This window comes from Pseudopodoces humilis, chromosome 10 (assembly GCF_049639895.1).
Source record: "Pseudopodoces humilis isolate 2021_Gansu_Grassland_sample_001 chromosome 10, ASM4963989v1, whole genome shotgun sequence".
In the NCBI taxonomy this organism is placed as follows: domain Eukaryota; kingdom Metazoa; phylum Chordata; class Aves; order Passeriformes; family Paridae; genus Pseudopodoces; species Pseudopodoces humilis.
Window position 1 is genome coordinate 21,606,741 of NC_142209.1, and position 20,838 is coordinate 21,627,578.

At 44.0% G+C, this 20,838-nt stretch overlaps 1 protein-coding gene across 10 annotated transcripts in view; it reads left to right on the top strand.

Annotated features, from left to right (window-relative positions):
* The window catches only part of ST3GAL3 (ST3 beta-galactoside alpha-2,3-sialyltransferase 3), a 177,454-nt gene that overhangs the window by 139,559 nt on the left and 17,057 nt on the right, over window positions 1-20,838 (top strand). For all 10 annotated transcript variants that reach the window (XM_088060190.1, XM_088060188.1, XM_088060193.1 and 7 more), the window contains one exon: window positions 11,014-11,160. In XM_088060190.1, coding sequence (XP_087916316.1) covers window positions 11,014-11,160 — 147 coding nt within the window. The remainder of the gene's footprint in view (window positions 1-11,013; window positions 11,161-20,838) is intronic.

Below are 20,838 nucleotides of genomic sequence, written 5' to 3' on the forward strand. Positions count from 1 at the left end.
TGCTGGTCTTAATGAAATACAGAATTCCATAAACAGCAGAGCTAACAAAATTGCCTGATTGCCTGTGGATTTGTGTCCTGCTCCCTTTTGCGCCACAGTGCTCTCGGATATCCCCCAACTTTCCCATTACTTGCATGGTCTCACCTCCACCTGGCCTTGCCAGCAGCAAGGTGTGTGTCTCTCCCACCCAGCCATACTTGGTTTCACCACCAGTGCAGCCCATGCCTGCTGAGGGTATTGCATGGCCCACATGTGCAGCAGATGTTCCTCCACATGGTGAATCCAGCAGATGGAAAAAGTGCCAGGACATTGCCAGCAGTGAAACTGAAACGTCACCCAGAGGATATCAGCTATTCGTGCAACTGTTTGTAGAATAAAGATGTTCCGTGTTAACACTTCAGTAAAGAACTACAGGAATCATTTGAAGTCTGCAAAGCCTCCCTTAGTCTGAGAGATTTGAGTTCAATTTATTTAGTTACGGAGTTCAATTTATTTAGCTTATGCATGAGATTTTGGGGGGATTTACTTGTAGTCTCACTCTCTACCTAGAGGGAACATTTTTTCTCAAAAGACTTTTTAATTTTGTAGGAAAAAGTGTATCTGAAGCTAGGCAAATGACCAAAAAAGGCAGAATATTTATATCAGTGTAAGTATTTTTTGCCACATCTGCCCTAAAGGCTTGATGAATTTGCTCTTGATGTCTTGAAATCAAGACTGGACATCTTGGTCAAGTTCCACTCAAGAGTGTGAGAGTAAAGGGCTGGAAGGAGAAGTTGCTGGTGGAGGAGCACTGCTCCCTGCTAGGCAGGATGTCCAGAAAGATGTCAGCAGGATTTCTCTCAGCCTCTCAAGCTGTGCTGAAAAGAAATAGCAGAGTGGTGGCTAGAAGTTCAACTAGATAAAATCAGTCTGAACACACATAATTTCCTAGAAATCTGTCCTTACAATTCTCAGATGACATACTCACAGAGGGGAGCACTGACTGCTGACATCTTATTTTCTGTAATGCAGACTTAATCCAGTACCTGGGAAAATTGTGTGTCCTGGGAGTACGAAGGACAGGGCTGCACTCCCATGTTGCCTTCCCACCCTCCTGTTCTGTGACTCTGAGACCCCCTGTCCTCACTCTCTATGACCCATTTGTTGACTATGGGGAGCAGGGTAGCAAGCCAGTAACACACCTGACAGCTTGTCATGGACCTAAGTTATTTGCTTTATCCAGTTGTCTGCAAAGGTCACAGCAAATTTTTCTCTTCTTGGGGCACAATTAGCCAGATCTGTTTCTGCATCCAGAGGGAGAAGGCTTTGTGGAGTCTCTGAGGTGAGCAACCTCCAGCATAACAAAATTCCCCAGAAGAGCTCTTTGGAAAGCATTGCAACACCATAGGATGCTCTAAGTTCATTGGTGTGGGGTATGAAGACTCACAGAGGGGAAAAACACCGATTTGATTTTGTAAATAAAATCACATGCTTTCTGTCAGTGGCTGAAAAGAGACTCCCCTTTCACAGCTCCAGGAATTTTGCTATCTGCATTTTTTATTTAAAGTGAGGTGGGGGGAGAAAGTCTGAACAGTAAATATTTATCCAAGATGTGTGGTTGTTAATATGATCCAGTCTTCAGTCATTTTGAATGGTGTCATGATGACAGATGTTAATTCAGAAAGGAATAGATTGGACGATTTATGCCTGGAACACATGTGTTCCTTGGCAGGCTCCATGGATTACTTGCATAGTTAGAGCTGTCTGAGCAATTTGTAACATTTTCTCTGCCTCGAATCACCGAGGGCTCCAGGACAGGGGGTTGACCTATATCTTCAGTCTGCTATAATAAACACTGAGGTAACTAAACTCCTCGTGTGCTTTTATCTTCCTAAACTGATCTCTCCCCCTGTGCTCCGGCTGTGTGTGGTGCTTCTGGTTCTGCCCAAGAGGAATGGCAGCTTCTTTCTGCAGGAGAGAAGGATGCTCCTGTGTGCGAGGTGCGTGTCCCTGACCTCCTTCCTCTCCTGACTGAGCAGCACCCCTGCCTCAACACTCACAGCTATTCAATGCAAACACTTCTCCTGACAACAGAAGTCAAAATAGACCAAGCCATGTGGAGGCAGTAAGCAAGAGGGATTCAGAAAAGACCTGGCTTTTTTTAGGTAGTATTTCTATTCTTGCAGTTGTGATTTTATGCCATGTGTCTGAGGGTGTTTCTTCTCTTCTTAATTAAGACAGATTTGTAAAACTGTTAGTGCCTTAATTTTTATTTATTCATTTAGTCAGAGGCATAAAATTTTAGGAAAATGGCCAGTTTGTTGGGTGCACAAGAGCTTGGTAGGTCTACTTGGAAGTTTTTCTTGTCTTGACCATCACTTGTACTCTGGCCATTTTTGATTAAGTTAACTTTGCCGACAACTGACAAGGACAGAAAATAGAGAGCCTGGCCCAAGTACTTCTGTTATTTGGAAAAAACTCTTTAAATGTAAATGTTCTGTTTGGATTGCAGTTTATTTAAATTCTAATCTTTTAAGAATATTAAATAATCTTACTTAAAAACTCTTCTTCTGTAAAACACCAATTATTAATGCAAGTCTAGAAAACAAAGTAGGGCAGGAGCTTCCTGGCATCTTCCCAGTTTCTTGTTATTTTGACCTTTCTGCCTTCTCCTCTTAGAGGATGCTGAATAATTTGTATATATTCTATATGAACACTCAGTGAATATACAAATGATTTGGCTTCTCATTTCAGCAAAGATGCCAAAATAGAAGACAGATTTTCTGTGTACTCTTGCTGTAAAAACAATGTAACAATTTCCCTGGAGTCTCACTTTGAGATAACTTCAGAAAGCAATGAGGGGTTTTAGGCCATAATTCTTCCTGTGGTGATCCTTTAGCTTTTTTTGTTGTAATGAGCCAAGAATTTAGTCTAAATATGCATTGTTTAATGAGTTGCTGTTTGTATTCAAACTCATGAACCAGTTCAGCTCCCCAAAAAAGACTTTGCTGATGGGTGTCCTCAGATGCCCTGGGATGCCCTTGTGCTTTGTCACCCAAGCCTGCAAAGACTGATTTTTAAATTTTTTTAAATTTTTTTTTCCTTCTGAGCAGGCATATGGTAGTAAGTGGAGCAGGTAGCTGAGTTTGTAGTTTAGATCATAGCTGGGATCACCTCATGTTTTCTGTTATAAGTGATGGGAAAAGTGCTTTATCATTTTATTACACTGGCATCTTTGAGCTGATGTTTTCTGTGCCCCATGTTTGGCACAGCTGGAAAGTTCAGCTGAAATAACTCAACTATCTCAAGGTGAGGCTACTGAAAATGCACAGTTATATCTCTGTTTAAAAAAAAAAAAAAAAAAAAAAAAAGTCTAAAGAAGTCTTCCACCCTATTTTGCTGAGGTTGTCCAGATTTCAGAGTTCTGTGAAATCCCAGGGCTGGGTCTGATGTTCGGTGGGGGCTGTTAGGTGCTGTCAGTGCCAGCACTGTCAGTCCTGCTGTGGCTCCCCTGTCCTGCCTGGCTGGTGTCCTCCCCCACAGTGAGTTAGCTGGGATGCAATATCTGCAGGCATGTAAGAACCAAGTAGGATTTTCTCATCAGTTACTTCTCCACACAGAGTTTGGGGCAAGGGCAGCAGACCAGGGAGCAGGGAATATCTCCTGGACTCTCAGAAACCCCTTTTCCTCTTCCCAGCCATCTAGGCAATGTGAAGGAGCAGTAACCTGGTCTGGGACATGGCAAGAGCGGGAGTGATGGGGACAGCAGAGAAAGGAAGTGTTTATAACTGGCAGGAAATTCCTAAAACACTGGCACTTGAAGACTTTTTAAAGTGCTGTATGATTATAGAAATCAAGCTGCCAAAAGTTAAAAAAAGCAAAAAAATAACATAGCATTTTCAATGTTGATTCAGTTCTCCTGTGCAGATGTTATCCTTAATTACATAATTATATCCTGGCTTGCTTAGAACACAGCTGTCTATCTTGTGGAGAGGGAAGACTGAGATTTGGGCTAATTTCTATAATGTAAGAGATTCAGCCTTGTATGAGTAGTTGTAGGAGCTGTAGAACGTGGATAGCAGAGAGGAAATGCGAGGAGGAAGAATGGTCTGGTTACAGACACTGAGGGTTTCTCTTGAGGAGATGTTATACACACAACGTATTGCAGAGATGTTCTAATTGTGAAAATATGGTTTGTATAACATTTAGATACATGGCAATATAAGAAAAATATTGTGGGAAGATTGGAAAGTCAGTGTTCTCAACAGCAGTCCTGGGCTGAAATTGCAAGACAGTCCTAGTTCAGCACATGGATCTTACACTTTCAGCCCTGGTATCCTTTTAAGAGATGTTACATGTGTATGACTTTTAATAAACTATGCCATAAAAATAATAACGAAGGATCTGGACCCTTAGGGGAATAAAACACCCTGTATATAATGATGATACAGGGCCTATTCTTCTTTAGGATTTTTCTGAAAGTCTACATTTTTTCATTGAAGGATAATTATTCACAGACAAAAAAAACACAAAGCAAGCATAAGTTTTCTAAATCCATTCCTTTCACTAAAAACTTCCATCTTTCCTAGAACATTTCAGAGCAGGAATATTTCTTCAAATTTTGGCTCAAAATCCAGCTTAGATTTTGAACAAAAGTCTGTAGGACAGTCTATCCATCACCCAGTTTGTACATAGAAGACACGTCTACTGACACACCGTATGTGAGCCATCATTTATGCTTCAACTTGTGAAACAGCATTCATCAGAAAAATCTTCAGTTTTTCTGCAGCTCCTCTGGCATGTTCCAAGTTCCATTTTCTTCACAGGACAATCTCTTTTTTGACAGCGTTTTGTTATCTTACAACTGTGAACCACGTTTTGCTCTCAGTTACATGGATGAAACCATGAGAATACCTTTTTTTTTTTTAAAGAGGAATTCCTTTTCATTTACAACATATCATAAAAATAGCTTTGCTCTCCTGACTCCTTAAAGCTGGTCTTGGCCTTGTGCTGCTTAATCCTGTGAATCAGAAGACAGCAGCTTGTATTAGACCAGCCACACAGGAGGCCCACGTGTCTGTATTTGGGTTAGCTGTAGCACCCAGTTATGTAGGTCAAATAAAGCTGGAAATTCAGTAGGCCTATTTGAATATGCTTATCTGCTTATTCACAATATATGTTTGCAGGTAAGCAGGGCAGAAACTTCCTGACATCCATGGGAATGAGCACATTGCTGAGTTACAGCAAGCTGGTGTGTGACACACCAGTGCCACCCTCATGTCCCAGGTGGATTTTGTCACCACTGAAGTTGTTGCTTTCTGAGCTGGTGTCTGTGCACAGGACAGCTCCCAGTGCCGTGTGTAGCCAGGGTTCTGTGTAACTTCCATATCTGGCACAATGTTTAAAGTCTGCAGCTGCTGCTTGGAATCAGTTTCCTTTCTCTTGTGGTTTTCAACTTGGTTATCAAGACTAAAGAAACTTATCTCTAGCCAATGTAGTGAACTATTAGCTCAGCTCTATCAGTGAAGAAGAAAATATTGTTGCTTTAAAGAGAAAAAAAAAAAGCTCTAGTAGTGCCATGTTTTGAGGTGCTTTTGTTGCCATCGTGCTTTGCTGCCCTTTGTTTGCTACGTATAAAATATATCTGGATTTTACACTGAGAAACATTAGTAAAAACTAAATTTGTGGGCTTTATAACCTATCAGGAGTTCTTTTAGGTGCTGTGTGGGAGGTGGGGCAAAGTAACAGGGGAATGGCCTGGGAAATTACAGCCAGTTGATTTTAGACTTGGTCAAGGGGAGGGTGCCTTGGGAGAAGAAACAAAACTGGTAAAAAATCAGAAGTATCGTGTTGTTGGGTAGTCCAAAAGCTGCATCTCTTTTGACAGCAGAACAAAGAGAAGATAAGGGAAAGGCTGGAGCAATGCTCCTACTTCAGGCAGAGTAAGAGCTTTTCAGTGGGGCAGATAAGAGTGGAACTAGTCTCTAGAGCATTTCTAAGCTCTAGAAACTGAAAATAGGTTCATTCAGAATGAATGCTGGTTGTCAGAGCCATGTGCAGAGGATGGTGAGGGGTTCTCCATAGCTTGGAGAAAGTTGGGTAAATATGCTTGAAGTGTGGGCTAGTGGGTCTGGCAATTGACCATTAACCCAGACTGCAGGCTCTCAGCACCTCTGTTCTTGTTGCTAAAAATTCCTTGTTGCTTTGATAATCAGTGCAAATGATGCAACTTCATTTATATTACCACTTGTAGAAGAGCATTTTCTAGGCTTCTGTGTCTACTTGACCGCTGAGAAATGCAGCATTGGCTGATAAGATGGTTATTTTCTAGTGGAAACACACCTTCCACATCTAATCCAGTCATGCCTGAGCAGAAACCTTTCAAAAGCCTCTGCAGATGGATTGCAGTGGTTTTGCTGTACCTTGTTTGTGTGACAGTGAGAGCTCGTGGATGACGGGTTGAGAATAAACTACATTCCAGCCTTGGTGGGGGCAGAGATTCCAATTAACAATGTGCTCACAGGCACAGTGAGGTCTTGTGACTGGTGCATCATCCCTTGACCTTTTTTTATTGCCTCATGTCCTTCTTCCTCTCCATTTCTGGTATTAGCAGAGTTTGAAAAAGCAGTAATCTCCATTTCCAACAGGCTCCCTCTCCAGTCTCTTCCTATGGCTTCTCTGCAGCAAAGTATTGCATACCCAGACATCATGTTGCATGTAGCTGACCTTTGTCATCTTCCTGTCCCCTTCCCATCAGAGCTAAAAGTCTCAATGAGCTATGCTTCTTGTACTCCTAAATCCAGCACTGCCACAGAGGCACAAAAGAGCATCTGTATCACCAGGATGCAATGACTTTACCTCTCATTTTGCTCAGTATATTAGAAATGTTGTTAATGTGGGAGACTCAGCCTGCTTCTAGTGGTTTGTATTTTCCACTGAGGTGCTTCTTGGCTAAGGCTCTCAGTTTCCATGTTTTATTTTAGCAAATGTTGTGATGTGCCTTGGTAAGTCTGAGAACAGGAGATGGAAAACTGAATGGAGACAAAAAATAGTTTACAACTGGCTGTGTCTATTAGCCCTCAGTACTCTGCAAATGGACAGAATGAGGGATTGCAGCTGGATTGTCTTGTTCCTGGAGTTATTTGGTGAGCCCTGACATTTTTTATCCCTTCCACCTAATCTGTTATCTTTGGTCTGTCATATCTGTACCAGTTTATTCCTGGAGTGGTGTCTATAGAGGTGGTGTCTCTTTTTGCCTCTCTTTCTGGATAAGAGACTGGCTTGAAAGCCCTGGCCTATCTAAATTATTTTGTGCTTTTAAAATTCTTTTATCTAAAGCCTTTAGTGATGTCCTTTGCAATTATACAATTTTGAAAACACTCCAAGATTGGTTAAAAATGCCATGGCCCTCATAGACTTGTACTTCAGTCATGTTCTCCTGTCTGCCTCTCTGTGATGCTTGTTTCTTTATGCTTGTATCATAGAAGCTTCTTTTGGCAGCCTTTGGCACTGTGAACACTGATCTGTGACTGAGACTCCAGGTACACTGTAATATCAACAAGTAATAACAGTGGAAGCTTAACACAAGGATGCACAATTTCCAGCCTGGACCCTCTGGTTTCCACCTCAGTACCGGGAGGTGATGAGGCACTGTGGGAACATTGCCAAAGTAGTTTTTCAGACTCATTTTCTGACTGTTTACCTTGTACTGAACAGGACAGGAGTTATTTCATTGTGACAAGCACACCCTTAAGCACTGCAGGTTTGGCCACTGCAGCGGACAACAGAGGATGCCCCCAACCTCCAACTGCGAGCCTGAGCTCCCGAATCTGGCAGGAAAAGCGTGCCCTCCCTCCTAATGCCTGCTGCTCCTCGGGTCTCCTCCCAGCCAAAAAAAGGGACAGCGTTCCCCGACGGGAAGTAATTGCTTTGGAAACCTCTCTGCACATCTGGGTCCAATCAGGCTGAAGATCAGCAGCGGTAGCGCGGAGCCTTGGAAGGGGCTGCGCTCCCGCTCGGGGGCTGTGTCCGGGAGCAGCCCCTGGGCCCGTGGGGCTGGTGCTGCGCTCTGGAGCGTGCCAGTGACAAGCTGCAGAACAAAACCACTGCTTGAAGAGGGAGCTCAGGACTGCAGGGCTTGGAGAGCCAAACCACAAGGCTTGGGATTCCAGTAATTGTAAGCCAGGAAAACAGTTTTTGGTTCTTTAGCCCTGCACAGGGCTTTGCCTGCTCTATAGGTAGAAGTGAGAGCAGCCTGCTGAGACTCCGTGCTCCTTCCTACAATTGTTTTAGAAACTACAGCGGGAAAACGCACCAAAATGGAAGACTACCCCAGGTGTCCCTCAAAACTAATCTCAGGGGAACTGCCCAGAAAGGTTAAAGGGATGAACACAGAGCAAATAGAAATGAGACAGAACGGAGAAGCCAGAGCAATTTCAGAGCAGCGTGATAGCTGAAGGAAATGGTTGAGGAAATAGTCATGAAGAACAACAGGAGAAACAGCCAAACAGAGGGGAGTAAAGCAGACTGATTGTATTTCCAACTAGGGATAGGTACCCACATTTATTTTGCCCTGGCATTGAACTAGCTGAGAGGAGCCCAGGTGTGGTCCTTGTGGTTCACGCAATGCTGGAAAAATGGACAATGGTGATATGTGTGGTTATTTCTCCCCAAACAGCTCCAGCAGCAGCAAGGAATAAAACTCTCAAACATTTATAACTTTCCTTCTTTTTCTTTTAATTTTTTTTCTATTTAGTGTTTTATGTGTAATCTAAAAGCCATGTAAAACCTATTTAAATCCCAGAACTTATATAGAATCTCCCATGGAGTGTAAGTCCAAACAAAAGGCATCTTCTGTCCACTTTAAATAGCTTGCAGACCTTTGGCTTGAATTGTTCACAAAATTTGTGCAATGCCATATTTAGAGTTGTATGTGAAATCGTAATTGAACTTAAAAATTTATTTTAGTTTCAAGGTCACACACTCTTTTTCCAGGGTGTGCCTGCTTAAGCCCATGATAAGATGGTTTCACTGAATGAGTAGCTGTTCAAGATTTTTGCTTATCATCTTCATTTTTGTGAGACCTGGAGCATGCTTAATGCAAGTGGAGTCTGTGACCATTTTTTTTTCTCCCCCTCCTTTCCTGGAACTGAAAGGCCTCTACTTCACATGTGCCCTTAGGAAATTCCAAAGGTTTAATATTTATCCAATTTTTAATGAATTTTCACAAGGAGGCAAAACCCAGCTGGCATACAAAATCCCTCAAATCCCTTGGTCAAATGGATGTTGGACTTTATTAATATTTGTAAAGGTTTTTTTCTGTTTTTTTTAAATGCTGGGATCACTCAGTGGCTGAAATGTCTTATAACAGAAAGTGTTAGACTACTTTGACACCAGGCATTCTTTCTAATTCTACTATGATGAAAGAATATGAGTGATAATTAAGATTTTTTTCCATTTAGCATCCCAAAGGAACATTGTTGAAATGTGAACTTAAACCCATGGGATGCTTGCCCTGGTTGTCAAAAGTATATTATGTTTGGGCAGTTTAGAGGGGCCACAGATAGCAATGGGATTTGGCTTTCCTAGATGTTGCTTTGGATGACGGTGTGCACCCTCCTCAGGTTTGCTCTGTTAATACCTTTTCTAGCATCTGAACCATCTGCCAAAGTTTCAATTTCGGGATATGAAATTCAGCAGCTAAAGATATCCTTGGGATTGCTCCATAAAAAACACTCTGTAAGGTGTTTAGCAACACGTGGAGTGAGTTCACAGGAGCTGAGCACAGTACAAGGAGTGTGTGAAATGCAGCAGGCATTGGCTGAGGCAGAATTCCAGTCTGTAATTACAGGGGTGATCACTACTGGGCAGAGGAAGCTCCTGAGGATTTTGCAGTGGATAATCAACATTTTCATCAGTGCCTTGAGAGCAGTTGTAAAGTCACTGCTAAGCTGCAAGCAACCCAAAACTGGTGTATATAATGAATTCCAGAGTGTGTCCTTTTTATGTAGTGTAGTGTCTGTTTCTTGTCATGGAGATCTCAGGGAAGATGGCTCAATGCTTCAAGGAGGTGTTCCATCAGATTATCCTGCCCAAGATGCTGGTCAGCGGATTAAAATTCCTTCCATCCTCCCTGTGCCTTGCTCTGAATTAACCCAAACAGAAGTGAGAAGTTGGAACACAGTTGCTCCCTAAGTCCTGTGAGCACAGAGCCTCTGGTTATTTTGGGGGCACTCTGCTGCACCTGCTGACCCCTGGAAAGGTGTCAGTGATGGGAAGCAATGATGCAAAGCCAACAATGAGCAAGGATGGGAAGCCATGTGGCAGAGTGGCACAAGGCCCTCCCCAGGCACGGCTCTCTAGGAGTGCAGCACACATCAAGGCCACTGTTCTTCCATGTTTGCAGAGTGAAAGCTTGAATTGGGTAAAAGTAATAGACATACTTAGTTGTTTCTCCCCTTGTACCATGAACATTCATGACTGTTTACAAGGCAAGATGATACCTCTGTAAGTTTACAGCTTAATTCACTTAAAACCTAATGGGAGGACAAATCTAGGATAAAGTGGAAAGCATGTAGCTCACACTGCAGGTAGGGCTGTACAGTCATTTTTATCTCTTTGAATGTTCTTAAAAGCATTTGCTGTCCAATGGTGTATCTCCTTGGAGGCAGGTGGGAGTGATCACAGGATGTGCTGGAATGCTTAATCCATGGATCAAACCAGCTGCCAATAAGAGTGAAAAGAAGGCACCAGGGAGGAGGCAATTTGTGCTGAAGCCCTGTCCTGTCTCTCTTGCTCACAGTTACTATCCAGACTGGCTCAACTGCATCAGTCCATGCTGCTGCCACCTCTCCAAGAGACACAGGTCTCACACAGTGTTACATTACTGCCCTGTGGCAGTGAGCAGAAACAATGGCAACTGCTGCAGTAGTGCATTTTAATATTATTTTAAAAATAAAATTATAGAAATCTTTTTTCTATTTTGTATATAATTCTGTTTGTTGTTTTATCTTTTGTTTCTGTTTTTGTTACCAGAGTGCCTCTGATGGCTTTTGGAAGTCAGTGGCAACCCGTGTCCCAAGGGAGCCTCATGAGATACGTATCCTGAATCCCTACTTCATCCAGGAGGCAGCTTTCAGCTTCATTGGACTGCCTTTCAACAACGGCCTGATGGGCAGAGGGGTACGTATAGAGCAAAGGAAGCAAAACCTCAGAGAAGGATGTGACACCAAGCAGCAGAGGAGGCTTACACCGTTCTTATGTTTCCTTTGGGCCTCCACTGTTGGACACTGAAAGGGAGGGACTTTGGCTCTGTTACAGTGGCAGTTCTCAGACTCCTTCAGATCCAGGCAAGAACCCTCCTGATCCAAGGATTTTGGGGGGGATCGTCAACACTTCAGCAGTGCCTTGAAAGCCACTGTGAAGTTGCATCCCAGGCCTATAGTAGAGGAGGGTAAAGGTTTGCTTTCTGAGGCCTTTGGTAAGAAATTCTGGTCTTATCCCAACAACTTTTATATGTAAAAGCTCACAAAAGAAAACAATGCAAACCACAGCTTCAGCTCATATTTATTAACAAAATTCCTTAATGGTCATTCTCATATCTCTCGCCCACAGTGCAGCTTTTTGGAGTGTTAGTGTTAGAGCAGGTGGTGACTTGGGTTTTCTGGATTATCTCACATTGCAACACTGTCCTCAGAACCTATTTATATTTGCTCTACGTAATATATCAACCATTAGAGTAAGTATTACTTGGGTGGGTAAATTGCTCATGTACACATGTGATATAGTTGCTGATAGAGACCACACGTGACATTTTTGGGCACATTAGCACAGCTGACAAACCCAGAGAGAAGCACTTTCACTGGACAAGGTCTGCTTGGTCTGGCCCTGGCATTGTCCTTTCATTGCTATCAGTGCAGGAGATTTGTTATGTCACAGCAGGGATTTGGACTACACAGAATAGTGCCTCATTTTCCATGCTCTAATTATATCATGAAGATTTCTGGAATATTAGAGACTTTTATTTTGTGCAAGTCAGATGGGTGGGTGCCTGGAGATAAGACGTTTCCTTCTCAAAATGCAAAGTGCAAGATGTGCAGACAGATTCAGCCACATGGAACGGGCCTTTTGAAAAATGCACTGCTGTGTACAGAAGCTGTCATGGGATTATGGGAACTCTGGATTTTTGTTCTGTGCACTGAAGGTATCTAATTGCAAATATTCCAGTCAGCTAGGAATTAACTTACTTCACCTCTCTGCATTCTCCAGAACTTACCATTAGAACAATGTGGTCTTGATGTGTCTTCCAGAAAATTGGGAGTGCTGCCTCAATAAAGGACAAAAATCATCATACTTTATTTTTCCCCAATTTGTTTTTATTTTTAAACACATTATTTCAATACACAAGTTATTACTTAAACTAAAAGGAGAAGAGAGAATCCGGAAATGAAAATGCTGTGAACTGAAGTTTATGAGGTTTTGATAGGTTGTTTAACACACATCAGATTGGGAAATGAAGGCATCTTAATTGAAACCTGATGTTTCACTTCACAAAAGTCCATTTAAACATTTAAAAATAGTTTATGATCCTTTGAGGCAAGAAGTCTTTGCCCATGACCCCTAGCAGACTGTGTGAATTGTAGTTTATTCCTCCAGATGGGGCTCTGCAGGTGCCTGTGTGGGGCTGAGATGTCAGCATAGCCTGGGCGGTCTGTGCAAGGACACTAATACAGGGATTCTGTCAGAGTTTGAAAACAGAGAGAGTGTTCCTGGCCTGTGGCTACAATTTTACTGCAAACATCAGCTATGGACTGCTGTCATGGAGCTCTGGGGCTTCACACTTTAGTGAATTCTGCTGCACCACTGCAAAGTTTAGAGCTTTGTAAGAGCAAAGGCTCCAACAGGAGCTATTGCTGTCAGGGTGAAGAGGGAAGAGTCTGAGTAAGGCCCTGGTGATACAAATTGGCTACATTTTTTGCTCAGATTTTAAATGGCAGGAGTGGAAATCGGAGCCTGTAGACCAGGAATCCAGCTCTTGTTGAAGATTTGTGAGAGATCCAGCCAGAGAAGTGGGGCAGCAAAGAGGATTGTTCCAAATCTGTGTGACCCAGCAGCTGCACAGCTGGTTGGGTTTGGGGCTGTGCTTTAACCATGAGTGATATCCTGGAAAACTTTACCCAAGAAAGAAGCATGTGAGCATGGAAAAGGAAAATGCTGAGGACTAGTGTCTGGGTTTTTCCTGGGAAATGGGGCTGGAGGCAGACTGGTGCCCCCGTGCTGCAGTGTGCTGTGCTGTGATGGGCAGGCTGCACACAGGAGGATCAAGGCTGGGGATGCCTTCGTAATCAAGGCCAACACAAAATCCTCATAAAGAGCAATAATATTCCACTCTCCTTTGGTTCTGATGCCTAAATAAACTTCAGTGCTTCTCTTGCACACCACATATGGTAACAATGTGCTGCCAATTAACTTTGTAATTTGGCGGCTTTTTCAGCAAGGTTGAGCAGAGCTAGTAAAACAGTTTGGGGCTGATCTCAAAGCGTTTTTCCCAGGATTCAATAAAGGGTGAATGTAGTAACATCCTCTGCTTTGATAATATAATTTGGGCCAGATGATCCTGGGGTATAGTAGTGGGGTACAACTCAGATGTGCATTTTGATTCCACTCATGGCAGTGGTAGCCAAAAGTCTTAGCAAGGAGCAAAACTCACACCCACAATGAATAGTGACTTCTCTCTGGGACTGGTAGAGCTTTTCAGGAGTTTTCTTCAGTCCTATTGAAGTCTTAAGAGTGGGAGAGCTGTTCCATACTTTATGTGGACTTCTCTTTCTTGGGATAAGCTGATCATAAAGAACAAACTTTGGGCTTCTAGCAATGTCTGGAGAAAAATAATTGTTAATGCCTGAAGATGATTTAGCAAAAAAAAAAAAAAAATATATATATATATAGTAATGATCCTTTCTCTGATTAAAGAATTCTGTTAACTTGTGGGTATGGGGTTGGCTTTCTCACTAGCCAAATGTGATTTTTGTTCAGGTGGAAGTTCTGTTTCTACGGTTCTTTGGGGCTTGAAACCAGACATCACTGGTATTGCAACTGGTGGTTCAAGCTTGCAATAGCACCCTTTACACTGCAGGCATTTTACTGGGGGACAAGCATGAGCATCAGCTCAGAGGTGTCACTGCTGGGTGCACAGACAGCCCTAGGGATGTCACTGCTGTGGTGCCTTTGGCTGTGTCCTGTCCTGTCAGTAGCTCTCAGAGCCATTGGAGCCGTGTCTCTGGCTCCTCTGGAAGCCCTGAGCCTGGTGTGAGGTGGAAAGGAGAACACTTCAGGTGACACATATGATCAGAAGTCTGAGGACTCCAGTGCAGACTGCAATGTTTGTTTCTCTCTCTGTGATGGTGCTGTGCATCCATGGATCTGTTTATGATTTAACCCAACTCTGGAAGCCTTTTGTTTGTTCATATACTGGAAATGGTTGAATCTATAAACTGAAAAGATAAAGCATCCTTCTTTGGACTTCACCCAGCCTCAGCACTAACCTGGTGAAGGAGGAGCCATGTGCAGGAGGTGTTACCAGGCTGATTCAGGCACCCAGCCATGGATTAGCACCTCTGCATAGTGCTGACAGCTCAGGGATTAACCTCTGATGCTGGAGTGTTAGCACGTCCTGGCCAGGGCTTCTCATAGCTCTTAGATGGTTTTTCCTGTGGACAGACAGCCTTCCTGGAGGTGCCAGTGGGGATCCTTTGCTCCTTAGACAGTTTTCAGCTCCCTTGTCTCATCATCGTGACCTTTTCTCTCTTGGGTTGCCCAGGTGTCAGCAAACTTTGTCTCCTGGGCTGCTATTACTGGACTATGACTGTGTGAAGGTTGTGTCTTGGAACCTGTTGGGTCTTTGTGGAGTAGAAAAGAGGTGGGGTGGCAGGAGCAGAGCAGTCTTCCACTTAATCCTTTCCAGTTATGTGGTTCTCCCTTTTTTGCACCCTGATGGCATCTTCTAAGGCAGGTAGAGGGACAGGTAAGGGGCCACAGCAGCTGCAGTCAGTTAAATGTAGAGACTTAGTGTCACTGTAAAGCTTTGGGTTTGCAAGGCAGCACATCTGCTGTGTGGGCTGGGCTGTTCCACCCATTGTCACTGCAGTGGGATCAGTCCATGAGCTGCTGGGAAAGGAGGGGATGCTCAGACAAACAAAAGGTAAATGCACACCAGCCTCTTCTTGGTACAAGCCCAGCCACCTGCTTGTGCACATGAGAGATGACAAGGAACTGAAGGGAGTTTGCTTCTCAGTGAAGAGTAGACCATGAACTCCCATTTAGCATGGGGTGAGTGTGCTTATCACAGAGCAGGTAGACTGTAGTAAAGTCATGCCCTTGCTAGCCTTCTGTTAAGTCCTTAGGTCCTTTAGAAATACTCCCTGCACTGCACAGAAATCTGCTTTATGGCAAATGGTGAATCAGTTTGTGCATCAGGTTAGATGTGGTCAAAAATACTTGGACTGGGCTTAGGTGTTCAGGAGCTCAGCAGGGAAGTGACAGAAGGGAACCTGCTGGGCTGTCCTGTCTCCAGCCACCAGCTGCTGACCCTTCCCTTTGCTCAGCTGCACACAGGCAGTCCTGCAGGCTCTGTCCCACTCACAGCAAGGGATAACCAGGGAAGGAAAGGCACTGAGATGCTCTGCTTTGTCTTTTGAAGCCCACTGTTGCAGCTGTTTGTGTCCATGGGTGGAGGCAGCTGTAGGAGCAGCAGTGTGCATTGTAACAAGGACCACTCTGCAGAATGCCAGGCACTTGCCTGCTCACAATGAGTGACACTAAATTGCTTTCCATGCCATATTTCCACACTTTTCAGCTAAAGCAAACAAAGGGTAGGTTTGGGTTTGCTCCGTTGCAAACATAAAGAAACAAAATGGAAAGATAGTGATTGTTGTGTACGTTGTGATGATTTTTATAGTTTTGTCCTGTATTTCTTTTGTTCATTGCTATTAGGTGATCAGGTCTGTAACTGATAAAACTAAGGTAGGAATTTTTCCCAGGTAAGCAAATATTTGGGGTTTTCCTTAAATTATTTAATATAGTAGTCAAACCATTTAGAATATCCAGGTGCATTATTGTTTGTAGGAGGTTTATTCTTCAGTAACACTTACCCTTTTATTGAAAAAAGTAACAATTGGAATAGTCTGAACAATCCAATAAGTCTTACCCTGAACTAAGTAAAATCCCATAAATAACTGGAATTCATTTAACATATTAAGGGAGTCAAATATTTCTAAAAACAGATTTACAGCAGTCATTTCCTTCCAGTGCAGCAGGCAGTGACACAGGAATGACCCGGGCATGGAATGAAAAGCATCAAGAGCTTTTCACATGCACCAAGCAAAGAGCAGTTCCAGCCCTGGTTCAGTCACCAGCACTGGATCTTCAGCACAAGCCCATGAGGTAATGGTCAGCCTCAACAGAGTCCAGAGGAGTTCCAGTGTTCTTCTCTGCTGACTGACTTCTCTCCTTATGTGAGTAGAAGTCAGTCTTTAAGGCCTCTTCAGGGGGCAGAATGGAAGGTAAAACATCAGTGTCTTGAGGTGAAGCCTTTTGTCTTCCTGCCTGCAGCACAGAACAGCATAGGAGCAGTTAGAAGAACCTGTCCTATGTCTGTACTGCTAAAGGCATTTCTGGTCCCCTGACCTGGTGGTGCAAACTGGCTGTGTTTGCACTGCATGGAGCTTACTGTGGTCCCTGACACAGCACAAGACCAGAAATCTTTGCCTCTGTCACTTCTCTCACCAAGATCCACCATGCATGTGCTCACCTTACCCATGGAGGGCAGGAACCCCTGGAAGGAGCCATGCTCCAGAGGCTCAGGCAGGCTTTGTCCAGCACTGCTGTGGTGACGTGTCACTCACCACTGCTGTGTTTTCTGCCTCTGTTTGTCACATGGCCTTTTAGTGTCATCCCTGGCTCATCTGTCAGTCTGCTGTGTTCTCTCAAATGGGACCAGGCAAAGGGCTGATCTCTGGGGAGCATTATATTAGATATTACGTTTTCCATATGTTTGGTCTTAGAAAAGCAGGCCAAGCTTGGAAATGTGGACTTCCAGTTCTGGACGCGTTATCCAGTGAGGTTGCCCTTGTAGTTGTTTACAGGTGCTGGAGAGGGGATGCTAAGCCTGGTACCCCCATGGGCCCAGCCTGGACAGAAACCACTGACACACAGCAGGCAATGCAGAGCTTGCAAGGCCAAGCTCAATGCTTGTGGCAGAGAATTGACAAGGGGAGAGGGCTGCCAATGATTTCTGGGCTTTGCCATCCCCAGCTCACACTGCTTGCTGGGCACCATTTCAGGTCAGAGACTCATCATGGCCACATCTGGAGCAGTGGTCATGTTGGACCATTCCAGGCAGCCCCATGGTCTAACCTGCACTGGGCAGTCTCTGTGCAGCTGGGAGGCATCCTAGGAGGCTCCTGCCTCAGCACTGGCTGCTGTTGGGCTGCAGCTCTTCAACCATTTGGCTGAAAGCAGCACTGCTTGGTGATACAGGAACACCCAAGCACTCAGAGGGCCATGAGCAGGAAGACAGGCTTTGAACTGGTCTAACACTATATTATTCCTGAGGCAAGATGGTGGAATTTTGGGGATTTTGTCTTAGCAAAGGCCTCAAATAACAAGAGGCCTGCTCAGTTGTTTGAGAGAGTTTTATTTTCGTAACTCAACACAGGAGGTGTGGTGGTTGCTTTGGTATGTCTTTGGGGCACGGCACAAGGGTGTGTGTGTGGTGAGATAGCACTGACGCATTGTGCAGAGCATAGCAAGCCAGATTTGGCACAGCTGTGTCCATGATGCCCAGCTTCGTTTGGTGTGACTTGTCCCCCAGCATGGCCCATAAGTTGTATACAGTCCATTAGGTCCAGATTAGAGGTTAGCAGATGATGAATTTATACGTACAATCAGGAGAGCTTGGGAGCTGTGTAGATGCAGCCAGGGAGTAGTTAGAGCCATTTCCTCTCCAATACATGTCTCCTCTTATTTGCCACTTCTTTGCTAAGAGGAAAGGAGGGGAGAGCCCTTTCCCTTGGACCTGGAGAGTGCTGCTCTGTTGCATTCTCTGTAGCACAGCCTGGGACACATCCCTAGATCTTACAAGGTGTTGTCTTTCCCATGCCACAAGCTGGGCATGAGGCAGTGCTTCATTTTCAGGGGGAAGGAGTAGCAAAAGATCAGCAGGCTGCCACAGGAGAAGAGGGCTCAGTTTCTGTAGCTTAAACCAAATCAGGACCAAAGAGCTGTACTGACGTACTAATGACACTTAGTTAACCAACAGTTGTGCTTTTTTTATACTTTTGTTCAAGACAGCTCCTTTTTCTTCAAGACTGTCTAATTGCCCAGTTAGTGTTTGATCCCTCTGATGGTTGCTCCTTTTTTAAAAGAAGATAAACACTTTGGAGCAAATGCCCAGGTACCTCTGTGTGATCAGGGCATGTGTGGGTGTACACACACTTTGTACCATGTTCTTCTCTTTGGCAGGTGCTGTTATCCTCGCCATTTACTATGGGTGGGCTCTGCAAGCACCCCTGTGCTGCCCTAACAGTTACTGCCTTCAGTGAATAGCAGGGGTAATAATCTTGACAGTATTTTCAAGAGGCACCTCTCTAGCCCACAGGATTCTGCCTGCAGCAGTGAGATGTGAGGCTGCATCTCCCCAGTAAAGGCTGCAGAATTCTGTCTTCAAGGGGGACGCATATTATCCTGTAGCTACAGCAATGTTGGAGGGTGCTAACATCAATGAGGTATAATTTAATATAAAACTGTCATCAGATCAGCAGTTTCCAAATGTGATTTAAGGGCAATGCAAAACTCTTTTGCTAAGGATGCCCTGTGAATTTCTGATAGTTGTAGGGGCCAAATCAGAGACGTCTACTACAGTTCAAGATGTTAGGAAGATAGGTAGTCCCTGGTATTTTAAATATTTTTGAGAGAGAGCAGGTGGTACTAAGATAGTGGCATCTCAGGAACTACTGAAGAGCAGAAGCAGATGAAAAAAATACCTCCTATTTTCCCATAAATACCATTGGATGTATTACAGAAAGAATAAAGTCAGACAGATATTTGGCAACCAAAGGCAAGTTCACTTTCGATTTTTGTCTACTGTTGTTCTCCAAGCAGAGTACGCCTGGAAGAAAGTTTGGCAGTCCTCCCGTAAGGTTGGGCAGTGTGATTAATTCTCTGTGGTTTGCAAGACTCACATTAGAAAGTTAGCTCTTAAATGTTGACTTGGCCAGTGAAATTCCCTCCAGGCAAAGACCCTGTGTCTCCCTTGAGCGGTAGCGTGGGAATGGGCCCAGTGCAAGTGTGGGTGGTGTTAACACCATCGTGTTCCCAATGACGACACAGTCTCGAGGATGTAACCATTTACTCACTGTGTTTTGGACACTGTAACTACAGCTCTGCTGAGGGAAAGGGCTTTGTGGCACGTCCGCTTACCAGCTGATGCAATTCCAGCGACATACAAATGTCATCTTCTATGCAAAACATAAAGCTGAGAAATCAGAATTAAAACTGTCATGTCTGGAAAGACAGGATGCTCTTGGATATTTTGAAATTTGGGGCAATTTATCCTTGCCTAATAAATTTTTTCCATTTTTTTGAAACCCCTACTTGATATTTTTTGGCTGTCCATGAATTAACAGTTTACAAAATTAACTAGAATAAAACCAGTATTGTTTTTGTGAGTATCAACTGAAATTAAGCAGCAAGAACAAAATTACTCTGCTGTTTTTCCCAACATCTAGAGCTGGAACAGGAGGATGTAGAAAGATCTTGTCATTTCAGATGTGCTCTCTTACTGTTGTGCTGTAAATATTTGAACTTAATGTCTCATTGATTTAGCCATAAGCAGTTTTTGCCCATTTGTTTTCAGATTAGAGCAATTCTGGTGCACTGTAGTGGAGTTCTACATAGCACATGAGTTGTGCTCCCAGCTCTGCACTTCTCAGCTGGGATATGGGTGGCATTCTTTGCTTGGAAAACATGGTTCTTTGGACTGGTCAGGCAATCAGAAGTGTGCAAGGTCGTGTGCCGACAAAACCAAGTTCCTTTGAATGAGAAGCAGAAACTCAAAACATTGTTCCCAACCTTTCTGAACATGCAATAGCATCGCTCACCAGTTCAGGGTAAACCATTGTAAATGAAAAATATAAGTGTGCACTTGGTTTCTACATCTCAGCTAAGAGCTGTCACCCTTGGTGACTGAGCATGTCCTCTGAATTCAGGATATTTCCAATATGGCCAATGTTGGATACTCTACCAATGAAGATGTGTGTGCATTTCTCGGCCTCTCCCTAGCCCCTGGGGCAAAGTTGCCTCTGGATTTATCTGGCTAAAGGGAAGCTAGAAAAGTCAGTGAGCTAGGATTTTACACTGGAAGCAGTTTGTTGTCCCAGCAGAACACACAGGAGGAGTTGTAGCTGTACAGCACTGCTGTCACAGGGCCTTGGCAGAGCCCAGTGAAATGGGAAGGGCTGAGGCTGGACTTCAGTGCAAATTGCAGGTCAGCAGATGGGAAAGGATAATTGGGGTGTCCCTGGATGCTGCCACCCATCTCTGACTGGCTTCCCACTGCTCCTTGTTTTCCCAGTGTGTGATTCAGAGGGAATGGCACAGGTCAAAGTGCCCCTTCACTGTCTAGGTGCCTCTGATCACTGCCTGATCTCCTCTCCCTATCCCAGAGCTGTTTAACAACTTTAAACTTTTGCCATCAGTAAAATAAGGAGTGTGTGCTGTTCCTCACTTTTGCATCTGTATGGTGACCTGTTTGGGATGAGTATTCTTCCTTAGCCTAGCTGGAAGCCAGTAGTTTGCATTAAC